General features: G+C 42.4%; 1 protein-coding gene across 29 annotated transcripts in view; it reads left to right on the top strand.

Moving 5' to 3' along the window:
- The window catches only part of FNBP1 (formin binding protein 1), a 105,809-nt gene that overhangs the window by 35,282 nt on the left and 43,479 nt on the right, over positions 1–27,048 (top strand). For all 29 annotated transcript variants that reach the window (XM_075439691.1, XM_075439717.1, XM_075439714.1 and 26 more), the window contains exons 3-6: positions 3,747–3,803; positions 6,294–6,441; positions 19,510–19,572; positions 20,404–20,508. In XM_075439691.1, coding sequence (XP_075295806.1) covers positions 3,747–3,803; positions 6,294–6,441; positions 19,510–19,572; positions 20,404–20,508 — 373 coding nt within the window. The remainder of the gene's footprint in view (positions 1–3,746; positions 3,804–6,293; positions 6,442–19,509; positions 19,573–20,403; positions 20,509–27,048) is intronic.

Here is a 27,048-nt window from a genome sequence, read left to right as displayed (position 1 = left end):
GAAGAATGACTGGGCTGGGAAACCCCAGAAGAGTGTCTGTGTAAGTGGGTCTTACGAAGAATCATGCACTAGACTCAGTGAATTTCTTAAGGTGACAAATTTCAGGAGATAAGAACTGATTATGAAAATAAACACACAAAACGTTTAAGGAAAGTGGGAAGTAGTTTTACGTGTAAAACTACCTAGAAACTCTGAACTCCTGAGTTTTATTTCTTATTCTGTCCTAGACTTCCGAACCCAACTTGGTCAACTGGTTTCTTCTCTCTGTATTTTGATTCCCCACACATAGTTGCATTTGTCCCCCTGCCCACCAGTCTGATTTGAGGACAAATACATTCATCCCTGAGGCGCTCTTAAACACAGTGCTGTTTGGAGTCATCTGAGAAGTTAAAGGTATAAGAGAAAAAACAAAAATGTAGACTTGTCACAGTTGAGATAATACAGTGCTGGACATTAAAAAAAACAAAACAAACAAAACAAAAAAATGCATCTGCTTTTAGTAAGTCTCCTTGAGCTGGGTGCAGACCTTTCTTGTATCACATCCGTTTGGTGTCAAAGGGCTGCAGCACATTACTGCATGTCATAACATGCAGGCATGCTATTAAAAAGGGACAAGTTAATACAAGATACTCCTGTGGATTTAACTCAGTTTTGTTTATAGTGTAAGTAAACCTCCTCAACTTTATTTTCTTTTGTGAAACTTGTGTTTTCTGCTTGGTCTCTGGGCTCCCAAGCTGGCTATTCTTCCTGCCTAACTATCTACATCTCAGCCTGGTCATCTGTCAAAGTTTAATAGGCTTCTATTTAAAAATGTTTCTTTCCTTTCTCTTTATAATTCTGCAGATATATATGTAATATTTTGTTTTAAAAGTGTGAAGTTAGATCTCCATACTTGCAGGATGCATCCAGCTTATCTGGTTACAGCAGTGGAAGAAACTCCCCGGTGTCACATACCTTCTGCATTGTGCCTGCACCTGTTCAAGTCCTGCTTGTACCATTTACAGTCACTCCTGGTTTGAGAGTCCAGTTCAGATTTGACACGATTGTTTTGCTAATTGTTTTACATTATAATTGTTGAGTCATTAAACTAGGTTGGGAAGGAAGGGATGCAAAAGCTATGGTAGAGTGTTCACTTGTTCCTGTGTTTTGTTTTGAACTTCCATCGGACGTTGACATGCTGGACGCTGTGCTCCGAGTGCCCAAGTGGTGTTCCGTTGTCCTGCTTCCCCGGTCACCACTTACCTGGCAATCCATGCACCGAGCGTCAATAAGCGCGTCAAAAGCCTTGCCTAATGTGACAGTGGATAGATGTGGAAGACGTATTGGAAAAAAAAAAAATGTGTAAGATACCAGAATAATCTGAGAATTGATGATAAATGTGAAAGAAAGAGCAGGATGTCAAAGAAGTGGAAATAAGGGAGCAGAGAAACAAGCTGGAAAGGCAGGAAAAAATGAAGCCGAGTGAAAGGCAAATAGAAACGTGTATTGGAGACAAGTGCACAGGCTGGCACAGAACCTTCTCAGAATTGCTATTTTACTGCTGATCTTTCTTCTTATGTGTTAGTTCCCTCTAGTTGCAGTTAGCTCTGAAGGTGTCATTGCTTCATGAGCTTGAATCTGGGGAGTGCTGGTGGTCTCGTCATGACACTGCACGACTGTATGTTGAACTTCAGCTTGCAAGAGTCATATTGACCCTTACTGGATTTAGTATCACTTCTGGATTCAGTATCACTTCTGGGTTTTTTGTGTGTATCCTGGTTAAAACCCTACATGTATTTTTGACTAAAAGAGAGGAAGAAACCCTCAAATATATAGACTCTATATTTTATGTACTTTATAAAGCACGTAGAAAATAATAAAATGTTTAACCCAGATGCTAATCGTTGTTATATGACTTCAGAATCTTTTTCTTCTGTGAAAGCGTACTCTCTGGATGTTTTTGCTCTAGCTCTGTAGCGTTTCAACACCTTTGAAAGTTCATGAGAAGGCAGTAGCTCTGTCAGCATTAATTGGGCAGCATGATAGTGCAGACACACATGCGCTTTAAGCACGTGTGAAAATGCCTTATTAGTGTAGCCTTCTGTGCATGTGTTCTTGTGGTTTTTCCTTTCCTCTTCAAGCAGGTGTGTGAAGGGAGGCATTCCCATGGCATCTGAAGAGTGCTATGAGACTTACTGTAATCACGCAGAACAGCGTGCAGAGTTCTTGCCGTGCTGGTCGTCTTTGTTTGAAGCTGCTGTACACAGAACTAGAGAAAAGTTCATGGTTTCAGAGCATCCCGCTTTCAGAGAAGGTGAAGACTGGAAGGCAGATGCTCATTTGGATCCTTTTCAATAGGGGTACTTACATTTTGAGAAACACATATTTGTCTGTGCAAATCTGCCAGAGTTCTGGCTACTACTCTGGACAGATGCTCCTTAATTCCTTAAGGAGAACAAAAGGAAAGAAGTGTGAGACAAGAGGCCCTGCTGTCTCCCAGTTAGCAGTAAAACCAGCATGCAGCAAGGAGCGGGCTAAACCTCTGAAGAAGCAGTTTCTTTTCAACTGTGTGTCTTCTGGGAGTCTTCCAAAGCGTTTGGCACAGATAGGTCAATGAAACTTGGTAGTCCTTTGGACAACGATTCTGTCAAGACCACTTCTATGTTATTCTTAATTGCTGAAACAACCATGTAAAGCTAAAACAAATGGCTTCCATTTCACAATAGGGTGACAGAGGCTGCAGGAAGGCATATAATCCTAGGGCTGAGTTTAGAATAGAGGAGACAGAGTACTGCAGCACTGAAAAGGTCTTAACATTGCTAAGTAAGATTTGTCAGCTCTCTGGTTTGCGTTGTGTAAAAGATGCGTGGTATTGTGCTAGAGTGCAGCGTGCACTGAGCGGTAAGTGTCAGCAAGGTGTGTTTGGATTTAACAGATGTGTGGTAACCACCCAAACCCTCGATGTGCTGCTGGCTGGGGACTGGCAGGACAGTGAGGGCTATGTACTGTCTGTCCAATGTGCTAGAAGAGTTATGTTCCAATTTCTTATTCAAGATATGATCGCTTGAATAGCATATCAGTATTTTGAAATTAAATCATTAGTTGGCTGTGGGGTAATGAGAGATGCAAGCATCTGTTCTAATTGGGATAATCAAATTTCAAATTTCACACTTCTCCGAGCATCAGTTGATAATCATAAAATGATCCCCCTTTTGTCATCTCAGTGCAGCTTCCCACAGCTTTATGAAGATTTTTCTCTTCCTTGTAAGCATCCTGCTAAATGCAGGCAAATTTGCCTGGCTGGGAGTGTCATCTGCAGCAAATCACACTTTAACGTGCCAGCTGACCTTTGGATATGGAGTAGCACCTTCTACTGGGTGGAGTTTGTAAAGCATGCCTGTGTGTCTAAGGACCAGTATTTTTACTGTAAAAGAGTCTCTCCTTTAGATCAGGTGAAGGAGACTTGTGCATTGGCAGAACCAGAACTCAGGTGTATTGACTTAATGAATGACCTTAATTTATTGACTTCTTGGTTTAGGAATCTGCTACTTTATTGGGGTTATAGAGACTGAAGCACTGTGTGGGCCGTTCTTTTGAGTGCTACTGCAATGCAATCAAAGGCTAATTGCAGTCATACTTCTGAAAGGTGTCTTGTCACTGCAAATAAAAACTGAAGCCCCACAGAATGTGTGTGCATGCAAAGATTAGCCAGCTAATATAAAGGAGATTTTAAGTTTAATTTTATATATATATATTTTTAATTTTAGGAATCTTTCAAAGAAATACCAACCCAAAAAGAACTCCAAAGAAGAGGAAGAATACAGGTATGTTCATAATTCAGTGCTGACTGAGCATGTGTAAGAGTATAGAAATCATAGATGTAGAAACAGGCTTATATGGTAGATAGTAAGGAGTGGATTTTCAGTTTTTGGATTTGGCCTGTAACTACTCAATTCCCTTTATACATTGTGGTTTCTGGATGCCTGGTTGTTTTGTTTTTTTTGTTGTTGTTTTGTGTGCATGTACCAGAAAAACTTTTAGCCAGACTGTATGATCCTGGCTCTTTGAAGTGAAAGATGAAACTCGTGACTGCTTCAGCAGGAACAGAAACAGTTGCTAATTTTAGCATGAAACTTAAGCAGTCTGCCTAAGTATTAAATTACTCAAATGGACTGACAGCACAGATTAGTAACTTACTAATGGGATAATGTTGTAACATCACAGAGAAACCAGTGGTTCTTGAAGAGTAAGGTGAAGGATGTAGTTTGTACTCCCAGTATCCTGGGATGGATTGACGTGTGACTTGCTGCTGTTGAAGGATGTTGCGCAGCCTTGGCTGTCGGCTGTTGATTCACGTATTCCGACTGCATCTCCCTGCTGGCCGGGGATTAATGTAGTGCTCGCAGGTAGCGACTGCAGCGTCAAAGTACAGCTCCTTCACCGAGTGACGCTAGGGACATGGATACAGGTGATGACAGACCACATGTCATTAGGAACAGTCGTGCCCTTGAGGAGATCAAAGATATTCTTTGAAGAGATTTTTCTAGAGGAGGAGCTTCCCAACAGCCAGGCTGTAAGCCAGAACAAGAACCTTTTCCTCAGAGCACTCTGAAGTTTCGCAATGTCTGTGTTTTGGAAAGCATCAGCTTTGAATGAAGGCATCGCAGGGTCTGACCGGGCACCCTTGTATTGCAGGAGGCTGCTCTGCCTCTGGAGAGCCTGGCAGCAGACTCAAACCCTTGACCTTGAAATTTGAAACATTTCAAATGAGTTTGGATACGGATCCAAGTGTATGATTATATTAATTTAGATTTTTGGGTCAGACCCACAAGTTGCTGTATACAGTTACTCTAGTGTCTTGTATTAACAGAGATAGAAGCCTTTTCATTTTCTTTTTTATTTATTTTTAGTTAACATTGTTTGGGAATGTTATTTTTGCCACTGTTTCCTGAGATATTAATGTTTACACAAGGAAGCTTATGTTACTAGCACATCAGCTGTTTTGGTCCCTACCTGGGACTAGGAATAAATCTGCTTTTGGGTAGCTATACCATAAATGGATATTTTGAGTTTACTACAACCTTTTTTGACACATCTTTCATTGCTGGAAAAGAATACTGGAGTTAAGATTCATGTGATGTGGCACAGAAGATCCTGTGTGTCCTTTGCCCTTTTAAATACAGTGTTCACCTCAGCATAGTTTCATCATGTCTTAAATAATGTCTGAGAATTTGTCATATGACCTTTGGGTGCCTTGGACACTGCTTTGATACAGCCTGTCTAAAAACAATCTGTTTTCAAGCTTTCTGTCAAGCCTGTAGTTCTGTGGCTCTGATCCCCTGTGTTTTGCAACTGGGATTTCTCTTGAGTCACCACAGCTTGACTGTGGCTGCTTGTATTGGACTGTTTTTTAGTTTCTTTTTTTCTGCCTTTTCTCATCCCTGCTTGTACCACTCCTCTCTATTTCCACTAGATCTTTCCCTCTTTGCTTTGCCTTTTCACCTTTAGGTGATGTTATCAATACAGACTGCTACCATTTAATACTAACAGTTTTTCTAGTGTGTACAAGTGCACTGCTTCAGAGCTGCTGTTTCCAAGCTGACCAGCACAGCCAGCTGGGGTGTTTACATGCAGCTCTGTTAGCGCTGTGCTGAACATGCTAGTGACATAATCTTCTGTTTTGAAGTTGCATGCACAGATGTTTGTTTCTTCCTTCTAATAGTATGTGGAATGCTGTATTGGAGATTATTTTATACAAAAAATAAACCTTGCGATGGAAGGTACTAAAAAATATGGGTATACAGTGAACACCCAGTTAGTAAACTTGCTACTTTTTTGAAAACTTTTTAAGCTATAGCTGATTAAAATCCAATTTACGCGATGATAAGTTTTATTTTCTGCACTATGCTAGCCAAAAAGTTAGTTGCTTAGACAGGATTTTGCCAGTACAGAGTACACTGATGACTCTGTGCGCTGACTTGTAGGACTTGAAAGAATAGAACTAGAAATGTTTGGTGAATAGCGATTAGAACAGTGAAGTCTCAGAGCTGTGCTGATAAAAACCCTGACGCTCTAAAGCTGTGATATGTTAAGAGCCAATGTCAAACTGTCTAAATCGAGATTAATTTATCAGACAACTGTCAGTGTGTGGGATAGGCTTCCTTTTGAGAAATTCCTTCAAGTGAATATGTGCTAATCCATATTCAGTCTCATGCAGCAATACTAAATGCTTAGGTAGGATACAGCCTCCCTCTGCCGTGTGTCTTTCTGAAAAGAAAGGGACTAAAAGCCAAATGCATTTTTGTCCTTTGCAGGTATACATCAACTAGAGCCTTCCTAGCCACTTTAAATGAAATGAATGACTATGCCGGACAGCATGAGGTCATTTCAGAGAACATGACCTCTCTGATCACTGGAGAGTTAACACGCTATGTGCAGGAGCTGAAACAAGAGAGGAAATCGGTAATGGATCTTTTATTATTGTTGTTATTCACAATTGGTTACCATTTAAGACAGATAATTAGTGGTAGGGGAGTTCAATGTTAAGTAAAATTTATTAGTGGTTAATAAGCATGAGCTTTGCTAAAAAACCAAGCATTAAAAAAGTGGGTTACATGCCCTGGCCAAGTCACTGAACCGTTTGAATCAAATATTGTAAAATCAGACAGCAATGTCTTCAGGAGAATCCCTGCTAAATAAGGTCAGAGACCCATCTGTGCTTAAGGCGCTGTTAGCCAAAAGCTTGTTCAGCGCAGAGTCCAGCAGCACTGTGTAAAGGCTCAAATAAACAGAGAAACTGTATTACTGAGACTGACTGAAAGAATTGCTGGGATCTTGGTTCACATTTTCCTGCTTCTCAGCCAGATCTGGTCAACGCAACTTTCTAAAAAATTATTCTAATGAGAAATACGTTATCTGTCTTGTTTTGTGATGGTGGGGTATCTGGTTTTCAACCTGTTGTCCTTCAAGACTGGTAGAATTGAGCTTTATGTCAGTACTCTTATTTTAGCTAGTAGTTTAGGAACCTATGTGCTTGCTAGAGTAGGTATTCAAAGCTGATTAATTTGCCTGTCACTAGCGTGAAGGGCATATAGTTGAGGTGATTTTGGTTTTCTTCCTTGCCATGAACCCTTTTATCCCTGGGGTGAGCTGGCATAAAATAGTGATTCTAAGCGTTATTGTTACAAATACAACACGGGTGTAAAAAGACTCAGTAAAGTGCAGTGAGACTGGGGAGCATTGGGGCACTATCTTTCATTTCCGAACTGTTGGTCCATTATAAAAGGTGCAAAAGTACTCTTGCTCAGTCCAGCAAAATTTATGCATTTATAAATAGTTCCACTAAACATTAAGCGTGTGTTGAAGAGCTGTGAAGGACCAGAGTCCTGGAAATTACAATCTTTTTCTAAGTTTAGTATTAGAATGGTAAGTCTGTCAACAGAGGAACAGAACATACAGACATACCTTTAATATGCAGAGCGGCGTGTAATCTTTCAGGGACATAACACTTCCAATGTTTTTACCTAATTTTTCAATTATATGGCCATATAAGGTGATTGGCATATGTATTAGACTTTTTAAGTGCGATGAAAGAGGACTTGCTGTCTTTCTTGTAAAGAAAGTGAGCAGTAACTATTGCTTTTTTTGTTGTTTGTATGGCTCATACAAGAAGTGGGTGAATGACACTGACAGCGTATTTACCCGCTGTTGCTGGTAATTCTTAGCCTTTAACAGAAAACAGTTGTCAGTCATGGTTGGTTGTTTTGTGCTTGTAACATGAATATAAGCTATATGAATTAGGAATCCTTGTCTGCTTCTTGTAGATTCTCATTTATGAGCAAGTGGTGTTGAAACAGAAACTCCTTCTGCCTTCAGGCATTTTTCATACATAGCCTCTCTCACTTCCTACCGTAAAACACAAATGCATCAATCATGCTGGGATCTGCAGGTGGGGGAAGGTGTGAGTAAATATCACAGAGGGCTGATGCTTTGGCAAAACCTTTAATGATACGAATTGATGAATGGCTTGGTATTTCCAGAAACTTTGCTGGCAGAGTTCTCATGCTCACTGCTTGGTACGTCATCAGCTGTTATGCTACGAGTTCATAGAATCATTTAGGTTGGAAAAGATCCTTAAGATCGAGTCCAACTGTTAACCTAATGCTGTCAATTCCACCAAGTTGTCATAAGCTGTAAGAAAATATGATCACATCTGGGGCTAGGGCCACATGCAGGAATTGGGGCGCACACATTCTTGTCCACAGAGTCTTGTATAGTTTGAATTAAGTCACTGAAGTGTCCAAATACCTGTAAAATGGTACAAATTTCCAGTTATTTCAGTATGACTAAGATAGGTAAGCAGCCCTGCTCTTTTTGTTGGAATTTCCCACCTGAAAGGTGGAAATGATACACAGAGGTGTCATAGGTATAAATGTGTGAAAGATGAACTTGGGTACAGCAGAAAGTGGTCAGGCAAGTGTATCAGACTTGAAGAGATTCCCTTTCCGAAGGAAACGCCTTTGATATGCAGTAGGAGTTGTGCATTAATAGAGTCGTGGGGGTGAGGGTGGTGATCTTCAAACACGTGGGGTCTAATGCATGCCTGCATTACTCTGTTTTCATGCTCATTTAGCTCTATTGATTAAAGTGTAATTACACGAGCAGATGACTGGGGTCACACAATAATAAATCACACTTGTCTTTCTTTGACAAGTACAAACCCATAACCTCTAAGCAGTGCAGAACATGGTAGTATGTAAAGCCTTACTTTGCTGGATAAAATTAATTTGGCATGCAATTTTTATATATGTTGGATTTGTTTGACTACTGTGAAAGGTGTGCTTGATGGCCGCGTAAGCCCTGTTTTTCCATAGAAGATAGTTGCTAATGGTGAAAGTGAAGGAAGAAGCAGCTAATCAGAAACAGGCAGGACAGTCTGGGGGTTGGACAAGTGGGATGATTTGCAAGTTCAGTGGGTTGGTGCTGTTCAAAAGACAGATACCTCCTCTTTCCTCTGGCCTGGTTGGAGCTTGTGAGAGTTCTGGGTTACCTGTATGTTTTTACAGATGACATGCTTTTGTGTCATGATGGTTTTTGATCATCAGCAGTAAGAAAAATCAGGCAAAGACTCTTTTTGTGAAACTTCAATATCTTTAGCACCAAAGGTCAATCAGAGCATTAAACTATCGTAATTAAGAGTTCCTCTTCCATAGGATAGCCCTTGTTGATGTTATCAGTGTACCAGATGAGTTGTTCTGCCCTCACAGTCACTGAAATTAGTTGTACACCCTGCCTGCTTTTCACACGGAGCGTGAGGGAGAACTCCTTGCACTGTTTCAGTTCTTCCCAGCAGTCTAGTGAAGTGAAACTCTTTATAGCACAGTTCCTCACTTCAACTTCTTCTTGTATTCTCTTGATCTTAGTGTGTCCATGCTCTCATGTGAGTGATTCTCATCTTCAGCCGGGATCTTGCTAGCTCCTTCAAAGCTGAAAATGTCAGTTCTGTGCTACGTGTGAAGGTTATGCCCCATCCACCTTCCTTCTGAAGGTTACTGAGGCCAGATGCATGTGACTCAATTCCCCTTCACTGTATGAAGACCTCCGTCACCAAGCCACACAAATGAGTTGGGGATCGCCTCTGAGTGGTTCAGGGAAAGAGCTTGTCTGAGCGGTCGTTCTTCGTGCCAGCTCAGTTTCACCAAAACCTTACTTTGGGCTGGTTTGAGCTGGGGGCCCTGCGGTATTACAAATTTGGGTTTTAGTCTTGCTTGTCTCTGACAGAAGAAAAGGAGATGATCCCAGTAATGTCAACAGGGGTGTTTGGACTTCACGAGCATTGACAGGTAATACTTTTCCAGGTTGGAAATGTACTCAAGAGTTCTACTCCCACCCATCGCCACTGTTGTTGGTTGTGATAGTAGCTCCTAAGCAGACCTCTCCATATGAGAGAATGATCACCAGCATTTTGATTGTTTATGTGAGGGAATCTGCTTATCCTCATCGCTGCAAAGTTACTCAGCATGCTTTGTTCTGTTAAAAAATATATATATACACTGGGTTTTTTTGCTACCCTCTTTTTGGGTGACACCGAAGAGGACTTCTGAGCAAACATGTAGCTAGTGCAGCGCAAGCACTGAGAATTTCTTTTCTTTGTTTTTCTTAAAGCTTCACAGGAGATAGCTTGGTTTAGGTATTCTCTCAGCTGTGGCTGAGGAAGGCCCTCAATACTGTAGCTTGTCTGGATAGAAATTCAAGAACTCCTGGGACAATTCTGATTTAGATCTGTGGTCACAAACTCATGGTATCCTCTGGCAGCAGCTCTGTGTAGCTGTTGCTCATGTCAGCTTTGCTAAAAATGTATTTGGGAGTCATGAACTATCCCTCTTGCTGCTGCTGCTTTCACCTCTACCTCCACCTCCCCTGGGGGATAGGCTGGCTCCATACAATCAAGCATGAAAGACAAGTACAAGCCAAGAGCTTTGCTGCAGACTGAACTGGTGCAGCGCTGGGGTTCTGTGGTTGGCAGAGAATTTACCCGATGTCAATACGTTCCATTTTGTGTCAGGATGGAAGGGGACTGGGGAATGAATGCATCCTTATGGGTACGGTGCGGGCAAAAATGGTCTGGTTCTTTATGGAGGAGCGTGTGCGCCCTCCTTGTGTGTATTCATATGGGGGGGTGTACATGTCAGAGAACTTTCTGTTTCTTGTAGACTCTCAGGTGTTGATGAAAAGTAAATAATTGGAGGAATTCTGCCACATTCATTCATTCTGAATAGTGCCCTGTTCTGCAAATAGTCCTGTGGTTTTCAACAGGACTTCTCACGGCGTAGTGCACCGTGCAAGCATGAGACAGGATGGCAGAACATGGCCCTCTCTGGTGCACAATGGATCTTTCCGTGTTGCACTATGGTTGTGGCTCAAGGTCTGTGTGTGTGGAGCACAGCTGTGCTTTGTGCTGCAGAGGTACAGAGAGACATTACTGCCTTCCAGAAATGACAAACTAATGGCAAAGCGGGAAGTAGGAAGAGGAAAAGTGAGCCAGGGAAGGGAAACGATTTGCCAAACGTCAGGCTGATGAGATTCAGACTGTTCTTTCCCCAGCTCGTGTTCTGTGACTGACCCACTTCCAGCTTACAGCCCCATGAATGGAGTGAGAAGTATTTACTTCTAATCTTAGTATAAGGGTATAAAAATTAAACACTATAAATAGTGGTGTTGCCAGGTAGAAGCTTTGCGGGAGCTGTTTATGAACAGAAAGAAAACTCTGGGCATTTTTGGGAGATTGTGTTGTGCTCGATAAATACACTGCACAACGATCCAACTCTGCATATTCATCCTCTCTTTCTTAGAGGGTATTTCAGCTGTATTTCATTAAGTTAAATTGTACCAGTAGAGTGTTAGGTAGTAGCTACAAGGAATGAAAGAATGCAGAAAATTGTTTAGGACCGATCATAATAATTTCTGTATATTCTTACTGAGTGATTGTTAGTTTTCCCCAAACTATGGCACATATCTAAATTTGGGCCCCTCACTACAACAAAGACATTGAGTTGCTGGAGCATGTCCAGAGAGGGGCAGTGAGGCTGGTGAGGAGTCTAGAGAAGTCTTATGAGGAGCGGCTAAGGGAGCTGGGGCTGTTTAGCCTGGAGGAGGCTGAACGGCAGTTGTAGTGAGGCAGGTGTTGGTCTCTTCTCCCAAGTAACTAGCAATAGGACGAGAGGCAATGGCCTCAAGTCGCATCAGGGGAGATTTAGGTTAGATATTAGGAAAAATTTCTTTATTGAAAGAGTGGTCAGACATTGGAATAGGCTTCCCAAGGAAGTGGTGGAGTCCCCATCCCTGGAGGTGTTCAAAACACGTGTAGATGTGGCACTGCGGGATATGGTTTAGCAGGCGTGGTGGTGTTGGGTGGATGGTTGGACTTGATGGTCTTAGAGGTCTTTTCCAACCTATGATTCTATGATAATTGTGCTGTGAAGGACTGTTCTGGAATGGAAAATGCAAGTGCTTATTTCGAAAGCTTCCAAAAACATTTTTGAGAGGAAACTAATAGTAATATCCCATCCAGCTGAGAGTTATAATGTGAACTTTGGATTTAGGAGTTAAAATTGAGACCACTGGACTTCATATCCTGCTCTTGCCAGTTTTGGATGGGTACATTGAACTATGAACTAATAGTTCAAATAAATATATTGACTTCTATTTACTACATGAAGGATTCTGACTGCTAGACAATATGTGGTTACAGACAAATGTTGTCACATTTTCTGTGAATTAACCTGAATATTGTACTTCAGAGCAACAGGCTGTTAGAGGGATGAACTGAGAGATGGCTTCTATCAACAGTAACATTGCCGGCTGAGTGCATGACTGTGAAGCGCCCGAGGGGGGAGAGGCTGAGCATCAGCCATGTGTGGATTTTTCCCTTTGTCCTCTGTCCAGACAGCTGCAGAGATCGGCCTAAAGTGAAAGAGCAACAATAAAGATGTACTAGTAGAGCATACCTTAACTGTGTGCAAATGCTTTTACCCAAGGCCTGAGGTACGTGATACGCATGGGCACCTTTAGCTGGCACTTTAGTTAACATTCAATCTTTATATATCTGGTGCAGGTCTTAATACTCATGTATGGGTATACACATACATGCATGGCTATATGGAAACAAATAAAAGGTTGCAGCTATTTAAAGAAATAAGTGGTATTGCTTTGCCTGTTGAGGCATGAACTTGTACATCACCTAGTTTTCTTATGACTGCAAGAGTTGTACGGGACTGTCACAGACCATTGCTGTGGTGGGAGGAGACATTCTGCTGAGGTGGCATCTCTTGGTCGCGGATCAGTGGAAGAGAAGCTTTGTGGCAAGAGTGGGGACTAGAAGAGGTGGAAGCTAGAGTAGCATGCTCCTTTATTCTCATCGCAGGATTTGAAAACACAGACATCTTTTCTTCATACCTTACTTTTTAGTAGTAATGTTCGCTCTGTCTTGGAAACACCCATAGGTTTGCTCTCATAGAGGCACAACTGGGCTTTTAAGGACATGGTTAGCCCCCAAGGATGGATTTGAGAGCAGGGTACGTGATCTCCAGATGACCTGTCATACTTGTGTTTGTGCTCATTGAATCCGGGGCCTTCTGGCCTGCTGCCATGAAGCCAGATGGTTCAACGGGACCACTGGAGGAGATGGCCAGGGTGGCGGAGTGCTCTCAAGGATCCCCGTAGCTTGGCTCCCATGGAGTTGTCCTGCCGAGCTGCAGGAGTGCAGTGCTGCTCTGCTGAGAGATGAGCACAATTTGTCTGTGCCTGAGCAGAAGTTACTCAGTTTTGAGTTACGATTCCCAGTATAAGGACTTAATCTGTCACACGTAGCATGAAACAGCAAGTTACCACAAGTATTGCTGCCACAGTGGCTTTTGGGTTTATGCTAATCTCCATCATTCTGTTGTCACATCTCCCAGGAGGCCTGAGCAGCTAGTTCTGATCATCTTGTGCAGCTGAGCTGGTCTTTGTCTGGAGCCTGAGAAACTGTGGTCTTAGTGGTCTATAACTGAGATTCCTTTGGAATGCACCACTTCAGGAGGAGACAATTCAAATCGAATTAACATCAACTTATACAGATGTTTGTACAACCTGTTTCAAGTTTCACCTAGTTGGTAGGTGCATGTTAAGAATAGGTTCACATGGGAAGTTGCAAAGGAGAATAGAGTTATGCCACAATATTAAGAAGTAGCACTGATGAACGTGTGTGAAGACAGTCATGTGTTTCATGTCAACATTCACAGGACTATCTTATGCTACTCTTACTGCAAATGAGAGTGATAAGACCTCAAGAGCATGTTGCTGTTCTCAGAAACAAAGATCTCTTCTGAGGAGACTGTTTCCTGTCTCTGCAGCCAGGAAGAGAAAAGCATTTGACAAGGCTTTTTGCAAATTGAGCTGAGAAAATTGAGGAAAAAAATAACATTCTCTAATTTCCGCCTCTGGTATGCTTTAAACACTGGCCATTATTTTAGGAATCACTTGTAGCAAAAATGGAGGTAGAGTTTGAATTGAAGGAGGAAGTACTATATTGCTAGGACTGTTTATGTTGACTACGAATATGAGCTGAGTGTGCCGATTACAGAAGTCCAAGGTAACTGTTTTTTCAGTGTGTTATAGTATCGGGTTTGAAAACTGAAGAGAATGAAGAAGGCTTGTCATACATACTTTTTAAAAATTCTTAAATAGGATGTTGTAAAGTGAACTGTATGTTATACGTTTAAATTAACTAAGATTAGTTTTCTGACTATTTCTAATATAAACAGACTGTAGATATGCAAACCTTAAGTTTAACTATGCAATCAATTGCTGTTTACTTCCTTAAGAAAAACAAGGCTGTCTTGTTACAGCCTTTCTTAAAATGTTTCACACTGTCAGTTTTTGACACAGCATGAGCAGCCCCGTTGTCATGCTGGTAGTCTACATGTTTCAGGCAATTATTTAATTTGAAATTGCCCAGGAATTCCTCAGCAAAATTGTAGGACTGTATTATCCTTCATAAGATGCTTTTAACTGCCTCTTGCTTTTCTACTACGCCTCTCGAAAGCTCAGAAAGAAGAGACATCTTCTAACAAGCTTTTGGTGTCTGCTCTGAGCTGTGTGGCTGTGTAAACCCTCTTGCATACCAAGAAAGTTTTGCAAAAATATCCCACCGCTACTTATTGTAATAGTGCTGGCAGCAACAGGCGCTGTATTGTAGGTAGCTTGCTCGCTGCTCCCGGTGATTTGATCAACATGGGGGAAATCTGAGCCTAACAAAAGTCAATGAGGGTTTTGTCTCTGATTGCGCAGCAGCCAGGCTTTCTCCCCAGCTGTTACAAACACAGTCAGTGTGGTAATGCGGAGAGCACACTGGGTATGGCTCGATTTAAAAAGGAAAAAGCCTCACATGCAGTGTGTCTTTACGTGGACTTCCTGCTCTTCCTAAAACTCTTCTGAGGTTACTGTAGCTGAGTATTCCTTGAGCTGGGAGTTTTTAGCACATAATGAATGGTTTTTTAAAAAGTTGATCAAATCCACAGTCTTGGTACGAGCAACTTAATACTGTGCTGAAAATCTGTCAAGTCTTAACTCTCATGAGTTCACCTAAAACCTAGATAATTGATTCTTACCCTGTGAGTGTAGAATGGATGGAGATGTCCAGTCAAAACATGGCAGTTACAGGTTGTTCAGAGCACCCTACGGCATCCAAACTGCGTTGTGCTTGAACACACAGGAAAAAAGGGCAGTTGTGGTCATAGCCACTATGGTTTGAGTTTGGACAATGCTGCTCTGTTTTAAGCTATTTGGTAGGTCTAATGCTTGGATAAAATATTTTTCAGGGAAATCTTAAAGTTGGCATGGTGGTTGCTAGCTTAAGACTCCAAAGTATAGATTAAAAGGTGATTCAGGTAGATGGAATAATAAACACTAATAAAACCAAAGCTTTCGCTTTATTGTGTTTTTAATGTATGCTTCGAATGCTGTGGATGTGGCCAAAAAGTCTGGAGGAAATCATGGTGCGTGGACAACCAACACCGCTGCTGCAAGTGTCTTACTGGCATGCTTGAAGCATGATTCATTAATTTGGTCTCTTGCTCATAGTCTCAGTTTGTTAAATAGAAAGCCTGATTAGGGTGCATTAGTTTGGGCGTTTAGTTTGGGGGGAAAAAAGTAATATTCTGTCTTGTATCAACTATTCTAAATTCGTCACTGTATGCTGCTGAAATGTGTGTGACTAATTAAGAATGGTAGTTTTCCATATGATTTGCTAAATCATTTGTCATGTTCCAATTTGCCGATTCATCAGGTGTAGAATAACCAATTATTTGATATGAAAAAATTTCTTAAAGTTAGAGCTTGTATCTTAAAACCTTATCAAGGAAGAGTTGATCTTAAAGTTATTTGTACTGAATATTTTGGGGGGGAGGGGGAAGCTGAAAGACACTCGCTGCTTAAGAGGATTTTAAAGTAGAGGAAATGAGTTTGCGGAAGTTGCAGATAGTACAGGGGTTGAGGAAACTGGAGGCTTCCTGTATGACTTTCAGCAGATCGCTTAACCATACTGTCTCGATTTTCTTACCCATAAAATGGAGACAGTGAAGAAATACAGATAGTTGGAAGGTGCCACTTATTTGCTTTATATAAAAATTAGTTTTTGGAAGGCGGAAGTCATCCTTTGAGGGCAAAATATTTGCAAAAGCAGAAGTGCTCTCCATGCATATTACATCTGTTATCACATGTAGCTTTATCTGTCATACCAAGGATATATGTGGGATAACACAACAAGAATTGGGGGTTGTAAATGTATTTATAAAATTGTTGAACTAAGAAAGGTGATACTGCACTGAAATCTCCAAAATGGAATGCACCTGTATTTATCAGACTGTCACTCGGCATCGGTTCCTCGGTTTCACTATTTAATAAACCTCAGTAGTGCCCATTTTACATCTCAGTGCTGCTTTTCTGTAAAAGAGCTTCTCAAAGAAAAAAGAGCAAAATGTAGCAAAATCTGAAGACACAGCCATACTGCTCAGGCTTACTGCTTCTCCGGTATGTACTCCCAGCAGCTTGTAGAGTTTATTTTACAGAGAAGGCAAATTTGGAAATAACAGGGATGGCTTGTGCAAAATGAAAATTACGTTATTGATTAACTACAAAGCGGTTTAAAAATATGAGCTCAGGGTAGTCCTGTTATCTGATACGCTTCTGATTCCAAGTTCATCCTCCAGCCCCTACGTACAGTTGTGTTCTCTGAAGTTAACCCAGCGTGTTGTTTTCCTAAGACTCGAGGGTCATGGCAGCGTCAGGTTCCACGCAGGCCAGTCGTTCCGGGATCGAGTCCCTTCCCACCCGCAGCAAAGCTGGAGCCGGTGGATCGGGGAGCAGGCAGGCAGAGGCTGGGGGGGCCGGCAGTGCAGCGCGAAGGCAGCCAAGTAATTCCGCTTGCAGCTTCACTGATCAAAGATTTTTACGAATTCCATGCTTGTTAGCAAAATGTTGAAAAATGTAGTGTTAAATTACAGTTCTTGGGACTGTTTTTGTTGCTCCCTGGGACTGTTTTCCTAAACTCTAATTACAAAAGCAAGCCTGAAACAAGGAGCGTTTCGAAGCCCGCTGCCGAGGAAGATGCTGTATCTGTCACACGCAGGGCTGAACAGAAATGGGGATCTGCAAAAGGAACCAAAAGCGACTTGGAGCCTTTCCCCACCGCCCCAGCAGTCTTACAGTTACATCTGGGGTTTTTTTAATGTCGTAATGTGGTGACTGAGTTTTTGGAGAAGCCCAGCGCGGTGGGCAGGGGTCTGAACTGCACAAGTACCATCGGGGTTCGTGGCAAAGGGTGGCTCTCCCAGCCGCAGCGGTGCAGGCTGCCGGCACGCTCCCATCGATGGCCCGGCTGCTGCGCGCTGGCTCTCCTCGGCGGGCAGGAGCAGAGCCGGGGCTGAGCACGGCACATGCCCAGCGTTACAAGCGTCACTGACGTTGTGCCTCGCTTCCCTGCTTTGAGAATTTTTGTGCAGAGATAAACAGTGTGCAGAAAGTTCGAGCTAGAGAGGGCCCCTGTGCTCAGCTGAGGGTGAGCATCTCTGCTTAACAGCCGGTGTTTGGGACGACAGGTCATAGTATCCAGAGTGCCCAGGATGGCGTGGTGTTCTGCTGTTCTTGCAGACAAGTTGAAGGTTGTCATGATTTTTAAGGCAATAGGAGTGTATTAGACGTGGCGTGATGGAGAATTGCAGTTTTGGGGTTGGGGCTTTTTACTGGCATGTCTGTTGGAGCCAGAAGGGCAGCTAGGAGATGGTCCTAGGACATTTGATCCAGATCTTGCCCCTCTGATGGAGGAAACTACCAGTTGCTGTGGTGGAAGATGCAGGAAACCAAGTAGCTGCCAAATGTAAAGTGCTTGCAGGCACTTTTTTTTTACTTTGGCAGCTTGTGGCAGGCTGCTCTTCTGAAGCTGGAGCTTTTCTACACTAACAGGCTGCTGACACCATGTTGCTTAAGATACAGCTAATGTCTGATTCTGCGCAGGCATGGATTGCAGTGGAATTATCTGGCAGTAGAGTCCAATGGAGGGCTACGAGGATGATGAGGGGACTGGAGCATCTCTCCTACAAGGAAAGGCTGAGGGAGCTGGGCTTGTTCAGCCTGGAGAAGAGAAGGCTGAGAGGGGACCTTAGAAATGCCTCTAAATATCTGCAGGGTGGGTGTCAGGAGGACGGGGCCAGACTCTTTCCAGTGGTGCCCAGCGACAGGACAAGGGGCAATGGGCATAAACTGAAGCAGCGGAAGTTCCAGCTGAAGATGAGGAAGAACTTCTTCCCTCTGAGGGTGATGGAGCCCTGGCCCAGGCTGCCCAGGGAGGTTGTGGAGTCTCCTTCTCTGGAGATATTCAAAACCCACCTGGACAGGTGAACCTGCTTTGTCAGGGGGGTTGGACTAGATGATTCCCAGAGGTCCTTTCCAATCCCTACCATTCTGTGATTCTGTGAAGTTCACTGCAGGAAACAATACCTGTATTTGAGTAAAACATCCTAATTGCCAGTAAATAATACAGCAGAAAGGCATCTCTCTTCCTGTTTGTAGTTTGCTGTATGATTTATTCTACAGGGTGGTTTGTAAGGGGAGTAACCTCTTCTAGTGGTCAGCCGGGACTGCGTCAGCATTCCTGTTTAGAGCTGGGTCGTTGACTTAGGCGATGGTCTTTGAACAAATGGCTTATCATGAGGGAAAGTGAGGCATGTGGAAGATGGAGGGGGCAATATCTAAAGCATATTAGATTCTCTGATGAAGAGCATTGTGTAAAGGCTAAGAATGATTATTTAAACCAAGTGCAGTGAAGAGTCTTGCTCCAAAAGGCATGCCAGAAGTTCCTTGTCATTTAGTATGCAGCTGACACCTCGTATGTGGAACTCCTGTAACACCTTAGCGTGTGCACGCTCGCACATCCCCACTGCGAGGGAGAGGAGGGTTTCTGCGGGGACCCACAGAATGGAATACCTCTCGAGAGAAACAGCTGGCCTTGTACATGCAGCCAGTTACTAGGAAGAAGAGGGTTTTACGTTGCGTCTGAATGGAAATCAGGACCAAACATCAGTTGTTAGTAAGTGCCAATCAAGGGCATCTTGATAAATTCCACGTAGAGAGAAATTTTAATTTAGAGCTAGTGTTCAGTCAGTAACCAAAGAAACACTCCTCAGATAAAAGTGCTTCAGATTTCGTGGTATGGGAAACCAATAATTATGAGATACAGTGAACAATACAAGGTAGAATTGCTAAAGGGATTAATTAGCCTTAGTCTAACCAACCACTATAATTGATGCAAATATACATCTGCAGCCTGCTGAGACATTAGACAGTCGTCATACACCTGCTCAATTTACCAGCATTGCAGAACACAGCTGTCAGAATAATTTCTGGGTTTTTTTCTGGAACTTCTTGAGCATAATTGACTGTTTGTTCTTTTGTTGTTCAAAATGTTTTGTTTTTCCCTTTGGTTTTTCTAAACAGCACTTCCATGATGGCAGAAAGGCACAACAACATATTGAAACTTGCTGGAAACAACTTGAAGCAGTAAGTGGAAACCTCCTCAGATGTGACATTTAAGTCATTTTTATACTGTTTTCGTAGAGATGGTTCCAAACATTATATTTAGACAAAGGAAATGTATGAATAAAAGCTGTAGTAATGGGATTTTTTTAAAAAACTCTGCTGTATTAAATACACTGGTAGACACAAAAAAGTCTGTTTTAATAGTGCATTTGGCTTTCTTTGGGATGTGTGTCTATCATGAGTAGCATTTAATTTTATATGACTGGAAAAGTGTGCTAAGCGTTCCTGGAAATGGAGAGTCCCTAAGGGTCCTATTCAGATATTCCACTGTAAATTGAATAGCTTCATACTGCGTGAATAAATTAAATGGGACCATCTCTTGAGTAATGTGCTGTTTCTCAAAAGTAAATACATTGGAATTCTCATTCATGTGATGAATGAGAGATGAGACTGTGAGTAGAGGAGAGGATAAAGAAAGGGGACATCAGTAATCAAAAGTCCTACTTGCAAATGTGTGAATCTTAGTAACTCCCTTGTTGTGCACTGTAAAAATGAGGGAGTTAAGTGTTTGAGTGATTTGATCTACAAGAGCAGAAGAGATGCTAACAGGGAAAAATACTGAAATACTAATGATGTTGATACAATCAAGCAGCCTGAAGAACGGAACAAAAAATGTCTTTCTGGTAACTTTGTTTTTTGATGTGCTTTAATATGGAAATATATTCCAATGCAAACAAGTGAGCCCTAAAATCTTTGTTACAGCAGATGAGTTTAGCGGCAGGTATTGATTTTAGGTAGATTTTGATATCATGTTTCTTTCCGATAATGAAAGCTTCTATTTTTCCTTTTCAGAGTAAAAGGCGATTTGAACGTGATTGCAAGGAAGCTGATCGAGCACAACAGTATTTTGAAAAAATGGATGCTGACATCAATGTTACAAAAGCAGATGTTGAAAAGGTAAGCCAGAGGGTGGAGAGACTATAAACATGGGTGTGATAGATTTAGTTCCTCAGTCTCACTGGTAGGATAAGCCCTCTGAGGCTTAATGTCTTAAGTCAGCCCGTAAGTTAATTAAAAATAGGGGGATCTCTGTAGAGACCTAGATTTGCAAAAAAATTCTAAACAGATGCAGTCAGTTTTCTTCAGCAAGGTGGTATCTGAGTTTAACGTAGCTGATAGGACCCTAAATGAGCCTATGCAAAATCATTTTTAACTAACACCCCAGATTGTCGATGTCAAGCTTGTGAGGGCTCCCGGCGGGGTGCTTGCAGTGGCCACACATTGTTGCTCGCTCTGTGATCTGGGTAGAACTAAACTCCTGCCTTTTGAGCAACACTTCGAAAATGTCCTGATGTCATTGGTTGCTATGAAGCATTAGCAGGGTTGTTTTCGTGGTCCTAGGCTTACAGCAGGACAGCTTTTCATGTTATGCAGAATCCTGGAATCCATGCTTGTCACAGATGGCACATAGCTTTTGCTTTTATTTCTCAGTTGCTGTCTGGTTGCAGTGTCTTTCGTGGCTTTTGTACATTGATCCCCATTCAGTGGAGCTTTTGAACGTATGCTTGATTTTAAACGTACATTTCTGTTTCAGATTATCCGTCTTGAACTATTTTCTCTCTTTAGTTTGATTCAAAGTTGGATGTGCAGAAGGATGCACAAAAATGTCCAAATCCAGTGATGTGCCTGTAACTTAAGGAAGCAATGGAGAGGGAGAAAGCGTGTTTAAATTGCTTCTCCTTTTGGTGTTACACATCTGCTCAGAAGACGCAGTACTGTAGAGCAGAAACACCATGTTACAGTGTGTAAGGGCAGTTTTGTCTTCCCTGAGTTTGATTCATATAGGTAGAAAATAGCCAGAACATTTGAAAAGGTTTGTTTGTTTGTTTCTTTAAAAAAACAAAGGGGGGGGGGGGGGGGAAGGGGGAGGCAGAGAAGCTGAAGCTTAAAATAGACCAAACATTTTGTTGCAGGGACAGGAAAGTAAATGGAATTATAGGTAAAGAATCTGTTCTAGTCCAAGATAGCCCTTGTAAAATGTAGCTTTTGCTCCACAAGAGGTCTGCTTCATTCTGTTCTCAAACAATTCAGTCCTGGGAAGCTATCAAATATAAACTTTTCTTTACATCTTTAAGGTGTTTATATTATGCTGAGCATCATGGAGGTTGTGTAGCAGATAGCATCAAGGATGCTATTAGAGATGAGGACAATAAATGAAAAAGAAGCTCAGAAAATTTCCCCAAAGCGCTACTGCATATCAAAGGAAAAAATATCTCTGTTCTTGTAATTTGCTTTGCTGTTAGTTTTAAATTCACCATGTAGACTTGATCCTTTGTTGCCTTCTGGATTTGCCAGGGCACTTTACAGATGAACGCACGCACAGGATTGTTAAAGATGTAACGCCACATGTGGGTTTTTCTGGCAGAGGAGGATCATCTCTGCTTTATCTGTATAAAGTGATTTTAGAATACATTTTTTTCATAGATAAAATTAGGACTTGCTCTAGATTTTTTTTCAAAGCTGAGGCCATGTCAAAAGGATACATAGACATGACTTACTGTTTGAAATAGAGGGTTGAAACTCCTTACTTCTACATCTCTTTCTAAGGCTGGCCTTTTCTGGTCAGAGTGAAAGGCTGCATACTGGTGGTATATCAATCTGATAGCGTTAGGTAAATTCTGGGAAGCAATCCCTACCCTGGTTCTCTTCCCCTGTAAAGTGAAGCAGAGAGGCTTCACTTCTAAATTTCTCTAGCTTTTTAGTGTATGTATTTGTAAATTATTTATTGCAAAATGAGGCTCAGTGGTATCTTGGAAAAAAAATCTGTTGCAGTTATGTGTGGTGGCTAATCTCAGGAGAAGGCTTTAGTCGACTTTGCAGTCAGTTAGCGGGGTAAGATGGAGAAGGAAAAGGTTATCAAAACGAGTGGAATGTGAAATAATATTACTGAACAGAGAGAACAGTGTTTTCCAAGTGCATGTGTTAAACTGGGTTCATCCATGTCAGGCTGTGAATAATGCCCTTTCTTTGCTCCCCGCTGCCCGTGTGACTGGGACCGCTCTTACATAACTCCCAAGTGCAAAATGGGATATTGTTTAACCAAGGGCTGCTCTGGGGGCAGCTCTCGCCGACTCGCTCCAGGGAGATGCAGGAGCTGCTCTGCTTCAAATGAAGCAATAGGACGACTTTCACCTCCTCCTGCTATTGCGGCGGTTCTGATTTCTCTTGCCCCTTTTGGCTTGGCTGCTGCACTCCTACTCCCAGAACCTCCCAGAAATCTGTCTGGCCAGGAAAGCAGACAGTTTGGCTGTGTTCAGAGCCAGTGCTATTCGCTTTGGCGGAACAAGGTGCTCTTCAAGCAGTGGGATCGGTTGTCCTTATTTTCTTCAGCTTGAGATTGACACTTTGGCTACTTTAGCTTGTACCTGCAGATACAACCAGACACTAGAGCTATTTTTCACATCATGCATTATAGAGTAGTGGAATTAAAATTCTGCAGTGATCACAGTGACACATGCAATCAAAAGAATATATAGCTGCAATTCCCTAATGCACCTAATGCTAAGCTGTATGAGGCTCTGAAATGCTTGCATCTCTCAGTCTTTCAGTTGTTGTAGCCTTCGGCAACTGCAGCAGGAACTTCTGTGACAGAGCTGCAAGCTACCAGCGCTTAATGTGGCCCTGCCTAAGGGATAACTCTTGGTATTACAGTTTGCTAGGATGAAGTAACCAGAATAGTGACAGAGAAGCAAATTAAGAGTTACTTTCCTCCTTATTTCTCCAGGACTGTTTTGCAAAGGGCATCAGGTCTGCGCTTAGAGGCAGGGCTGCATGTGCAGTATGGATATTTTGCACCTAGGTCCAAACTGCTTCCACAGAGCCGGCTCGGGTTTGATATGCAGGGGGCATGTGCCTTCTGTGCCACTTCAGTGGCCAGTGTGGGCTTGATCATCTTTGCAGCTGGCCAGTCTGGTAGTTGATCTTGGAGAGAGCAGGGTGTTTAGTTTTGTTTCTTCCCATCTCCTTTTTTGGTGGTAGGAACATGGAGCAAAAGGCTGTGTTCAGGCCGTGCGATGGTCACAGTCTTTGTGTGGGAATCAAAGGAGAGTGGATTCGGGCCCCTGAGCTCCCTTCCCGTGTCTGCCCTCAGCCTCTGCATTACCAGCAGCCAACATCTGCAGAGATGTTGATGTGTTGACACAGAGTGCAGTTTGGCAAAAGGCTGTGTCAATTCAGTTTAGCAAAGTCAGGGCAGGAAGCTTACTGTGTTGCGGAAAGCTATCCTGTGAAAATATGCTTATAAACTCCGTAAACGGTGCGACATGCTGATGCTCATACTGGGAAGCCTTGTAGGTATCGCTGTAAGCTGTAGTTAGCTTCATTTGGATTGCACTGGGACATGTACTTTAAAGCAGTCTCTTTCAAAAACCACAGTGGAGCTGCCTCAATTTTTTGACCATTTGGGGAAATGGTCTCTGTCACCAGTGCCGAGCTGGTGTACATATAAGGAAGCGCTCTATTGTTTGTTCCTTCTCGTTAGCGCTGCAATCAGTAAAAAGCTGACATCTTTATGGGATAATGTGGTACCCAGTAGTGCCTTTGCAGACTTCTTGCAATAAAATAAGAAAATCAGCTGGCTTTTCGAAAGGTTTATTTTCAAAGTAGACTTTTCAGAATCTTTTTTTAAAGAGGAAGCGGCTGAGGCCAGCCATGGGAAGGGGTAAAGGCTTTGCCTCTTCATTTGCACAGCAGCTGAGGGGGGAGGACAGTGGTTTGAGGTACTCGGTGTCAGGCAGGATCTGTCCTTTTGGTAGCACGGTCTCATGTTGGCGTACTAGGTAATAATTTTGCCAGAAACCAACTTCAGCTTGGAGCAGTAAAAAATGAGATGTGCATGAGTTCCCAGAACTGCCGTCCTGAAGTCTGGGCTCATCACTGTGTTCTCATTTTTGTTCCTGTTACGTTAGGAGGGTTCCCCCTTGGGTGGTTTTGAGATTAATGTAAATGAGGATTTAGAAAGTAGTTTAGTAGTAGTAGATTTAGACACAAAGTGCAAATTTGGCCTTAACTCTCATAAGTGAAGAAATCTTCTGAGATTGCTAAAAACATGGGGTGAGTATTTTTTTTTGCTGTGGGGTTTTGACTGACTTGTCTCTAGTAAATCTTCAACCCACACCCAGAAAGGATGAGCTTGTGTTAAGATTTTACTTGTATCCTGTGACATTCAGACATCTTTTTTGGGGCAGTGGGGTTTTCCTAGTGAATTTGCTTTCTTATATGCTTACAGCTACTTGAGCTTGTTGCAAGTCAGCTGTTAGTTTGAAATAAAAATTACTCCAAAATTATCCAAACTTATATCCAAGATTCTTATTACAGAATTATCATTCCATTCCTTCCTCTCTTCTCTGCCCAATCCCATGTCGTATCTAAAAACAAAAGAAATGAAAAAGTTGATGGTTCTATTCCTGTGCTGACTCTGAGGTACTTGTAAGTTTTTAGATGTACTGGCCTTTGGTTGGTTGGTTGGTTGGTTTTGTTTTCTTTTTGAAGTGGAGAAACTGAGGGAAATTGAAGTCATCTCAAGTTTATGGAAATCTCTAGGAACTTTCCCCAGTGCTCTGCGACTTTCAGAGCACATTATGTCTGCCATATCCATGATTTTTGGAGTTCCAGAATAGTTTAAGATTTGCATAAAAGCATAAAACCTCATAATACAACATCACCATGACATTAATTTTCTAGTCTGTAAATACAACTACAGAGAGATACTGACATTTCACTTGGAGGTTTCATTTTCTCTTTTGTTACGCCACGTTCCCTGGGTGCTCACCCTCCATTTCAAGGCAATGTAAAGAGTCTGTAGCTCCCTCCTTACCCAGAGAAGACACATCTGCTTACATTGCCTTGGGAAGCCATGAGCTGAATCACTGGCAAAGTCTTACTGAACATAGATGTAGAAATACTGCTACTTAGAAAGATTCTTGGAGTAAGCTGATCTTCCTGCCTGTGCAAACACAGTTACGCTGTCAAGTGGTAAACTGCTTTTGCAGTCTGTAGGCTGCTGCGCTGTGGGATGCAAATCGCTTCATTAAGAATTTACACTTCCTTACAGTGAAGGGTGCACGAACTTATTTTTACTTGGGCTCTGGAGAAATCTGGTCTGTGTTTCAGCATTATCCTGCATACCAAGTTCACAGCATGCTTTGTCGGAACAGCAGTTGAAGTCACAACGGAGCCGGATGCAGCGTGCATCGCTGAAACCCCACGCACAAACCATAGAGGAAGGTCTCCAGCTCACTGCTGCGTTGTTGCGTCGTGCATCACTGAGATTTTAGTCAGTTAAGATGGTCAGCAGTAAACGCTGCAGCATAATGGGAGATTGTGGGTGCCTGCCTACTACAGACCGTAGCGACTCAATGGGCCTAATTTTTCAGGAGGTGGCTGAGTCATCTGCCCTGTGACTGCGGGGATTGTGGTATCCCCTTCTTCTCCTGCCCACCTTGAGGCATCTAATGGCGTAATGAACTTCTCAGCGTTTTGGGAAATGTAGTGCCATGCGAAGGTGGCGTTAGGAGATGGGCAAGCTCTACAGTGTTTGTGTCGTCAGTATGGTGAATACTTCCCCTTACTGCAGTGAGTAGTGCAATATAGGAAGGAGGCTTTGCTTTACCTATACTCTGCTGTGAAGTTATAAAAGTGTAGCAGCAGTGTCTCGGTGAAATATTCAGGCAAGGTATGTGAGACCTAGTCCTGAACATAGTGCAAGAGAGCCTGGCCTGTGCAATTCTTTCATTTTAGAGTTAGATATTGTGTAATATTTTCCCGTGTTCTCTGTGCGGTGGTGAGTTTTGCATACTTCGATTAGGCGGCTGCTTTGCTTTTGTTCCCCAGGTGGAACTGGCTAAACCCTTCTGTGTCTTTGCTTGTGATGTGGGTCAAATTTCCCATCAATTCAAGTGCAGTCTTTTCTTGGTAACATGATTTAAGGCCATTAGATTCACAGTAACCTTATTTCTCTGGGTTATGCAGAGCCCAGTCTCCTTCCTGAACAGCTTCCTTCCTAATGGACGATGTAGTGTGTAGCACAGGGAGTCCCTCAGGACAGTCATTTGTGTTCCTGGAAGAGAAAGCCTTGTTTACAACCTGCTGTCTGTGACACGCTGTGATGCTACAGCAGCTGTTTCCCTTTTGGAATCATGACTAATTTAGGAGGTTTGATTTCTAGTCAATAAAGAGTTAATGACTGCAGCAGGAGTGCCTGAAAAACTTAACAAATATCCTTATGTATCCCATGCATGCACTGTGTTTGGGGTTAAGAGATGAAAGAAGAAAAGCACCAGTCAGTTTTAGTGTAAGATAAAGAAATCCATCTGAACTTGCATTTGCTCTTAGCAATACTCCTCGGCAGTAATGCTCTACATAGCAATTTGACTGAGTTTTGTAACAATACAGCTCTGTTGGGAGGTAGATTGCTAAAGGAGCAAACAAGTTAGGGAG

Source organism: Opisthocomus hoazin, chromosome 19 (assembly GCF_030867145.1).
Source record: "Opisthocomus hoazin isolate bOpiHoa1 chromosome 19, bOpiHoa1.hap1, whole genome shotgun sequence".
Classification (NCBI taxonomy): Eukaryota; Metazoa; Chordata; class Aves; order Opisthocomiformes; family Opisthocomidae; genus Opisthocomus; species Opisthocomus hoazin.
The sequence above is the reverse complement of the archived record's forward strand: the minus strand, read 5'-3'. Positions and strand labels throughout refer to the sequence as shown.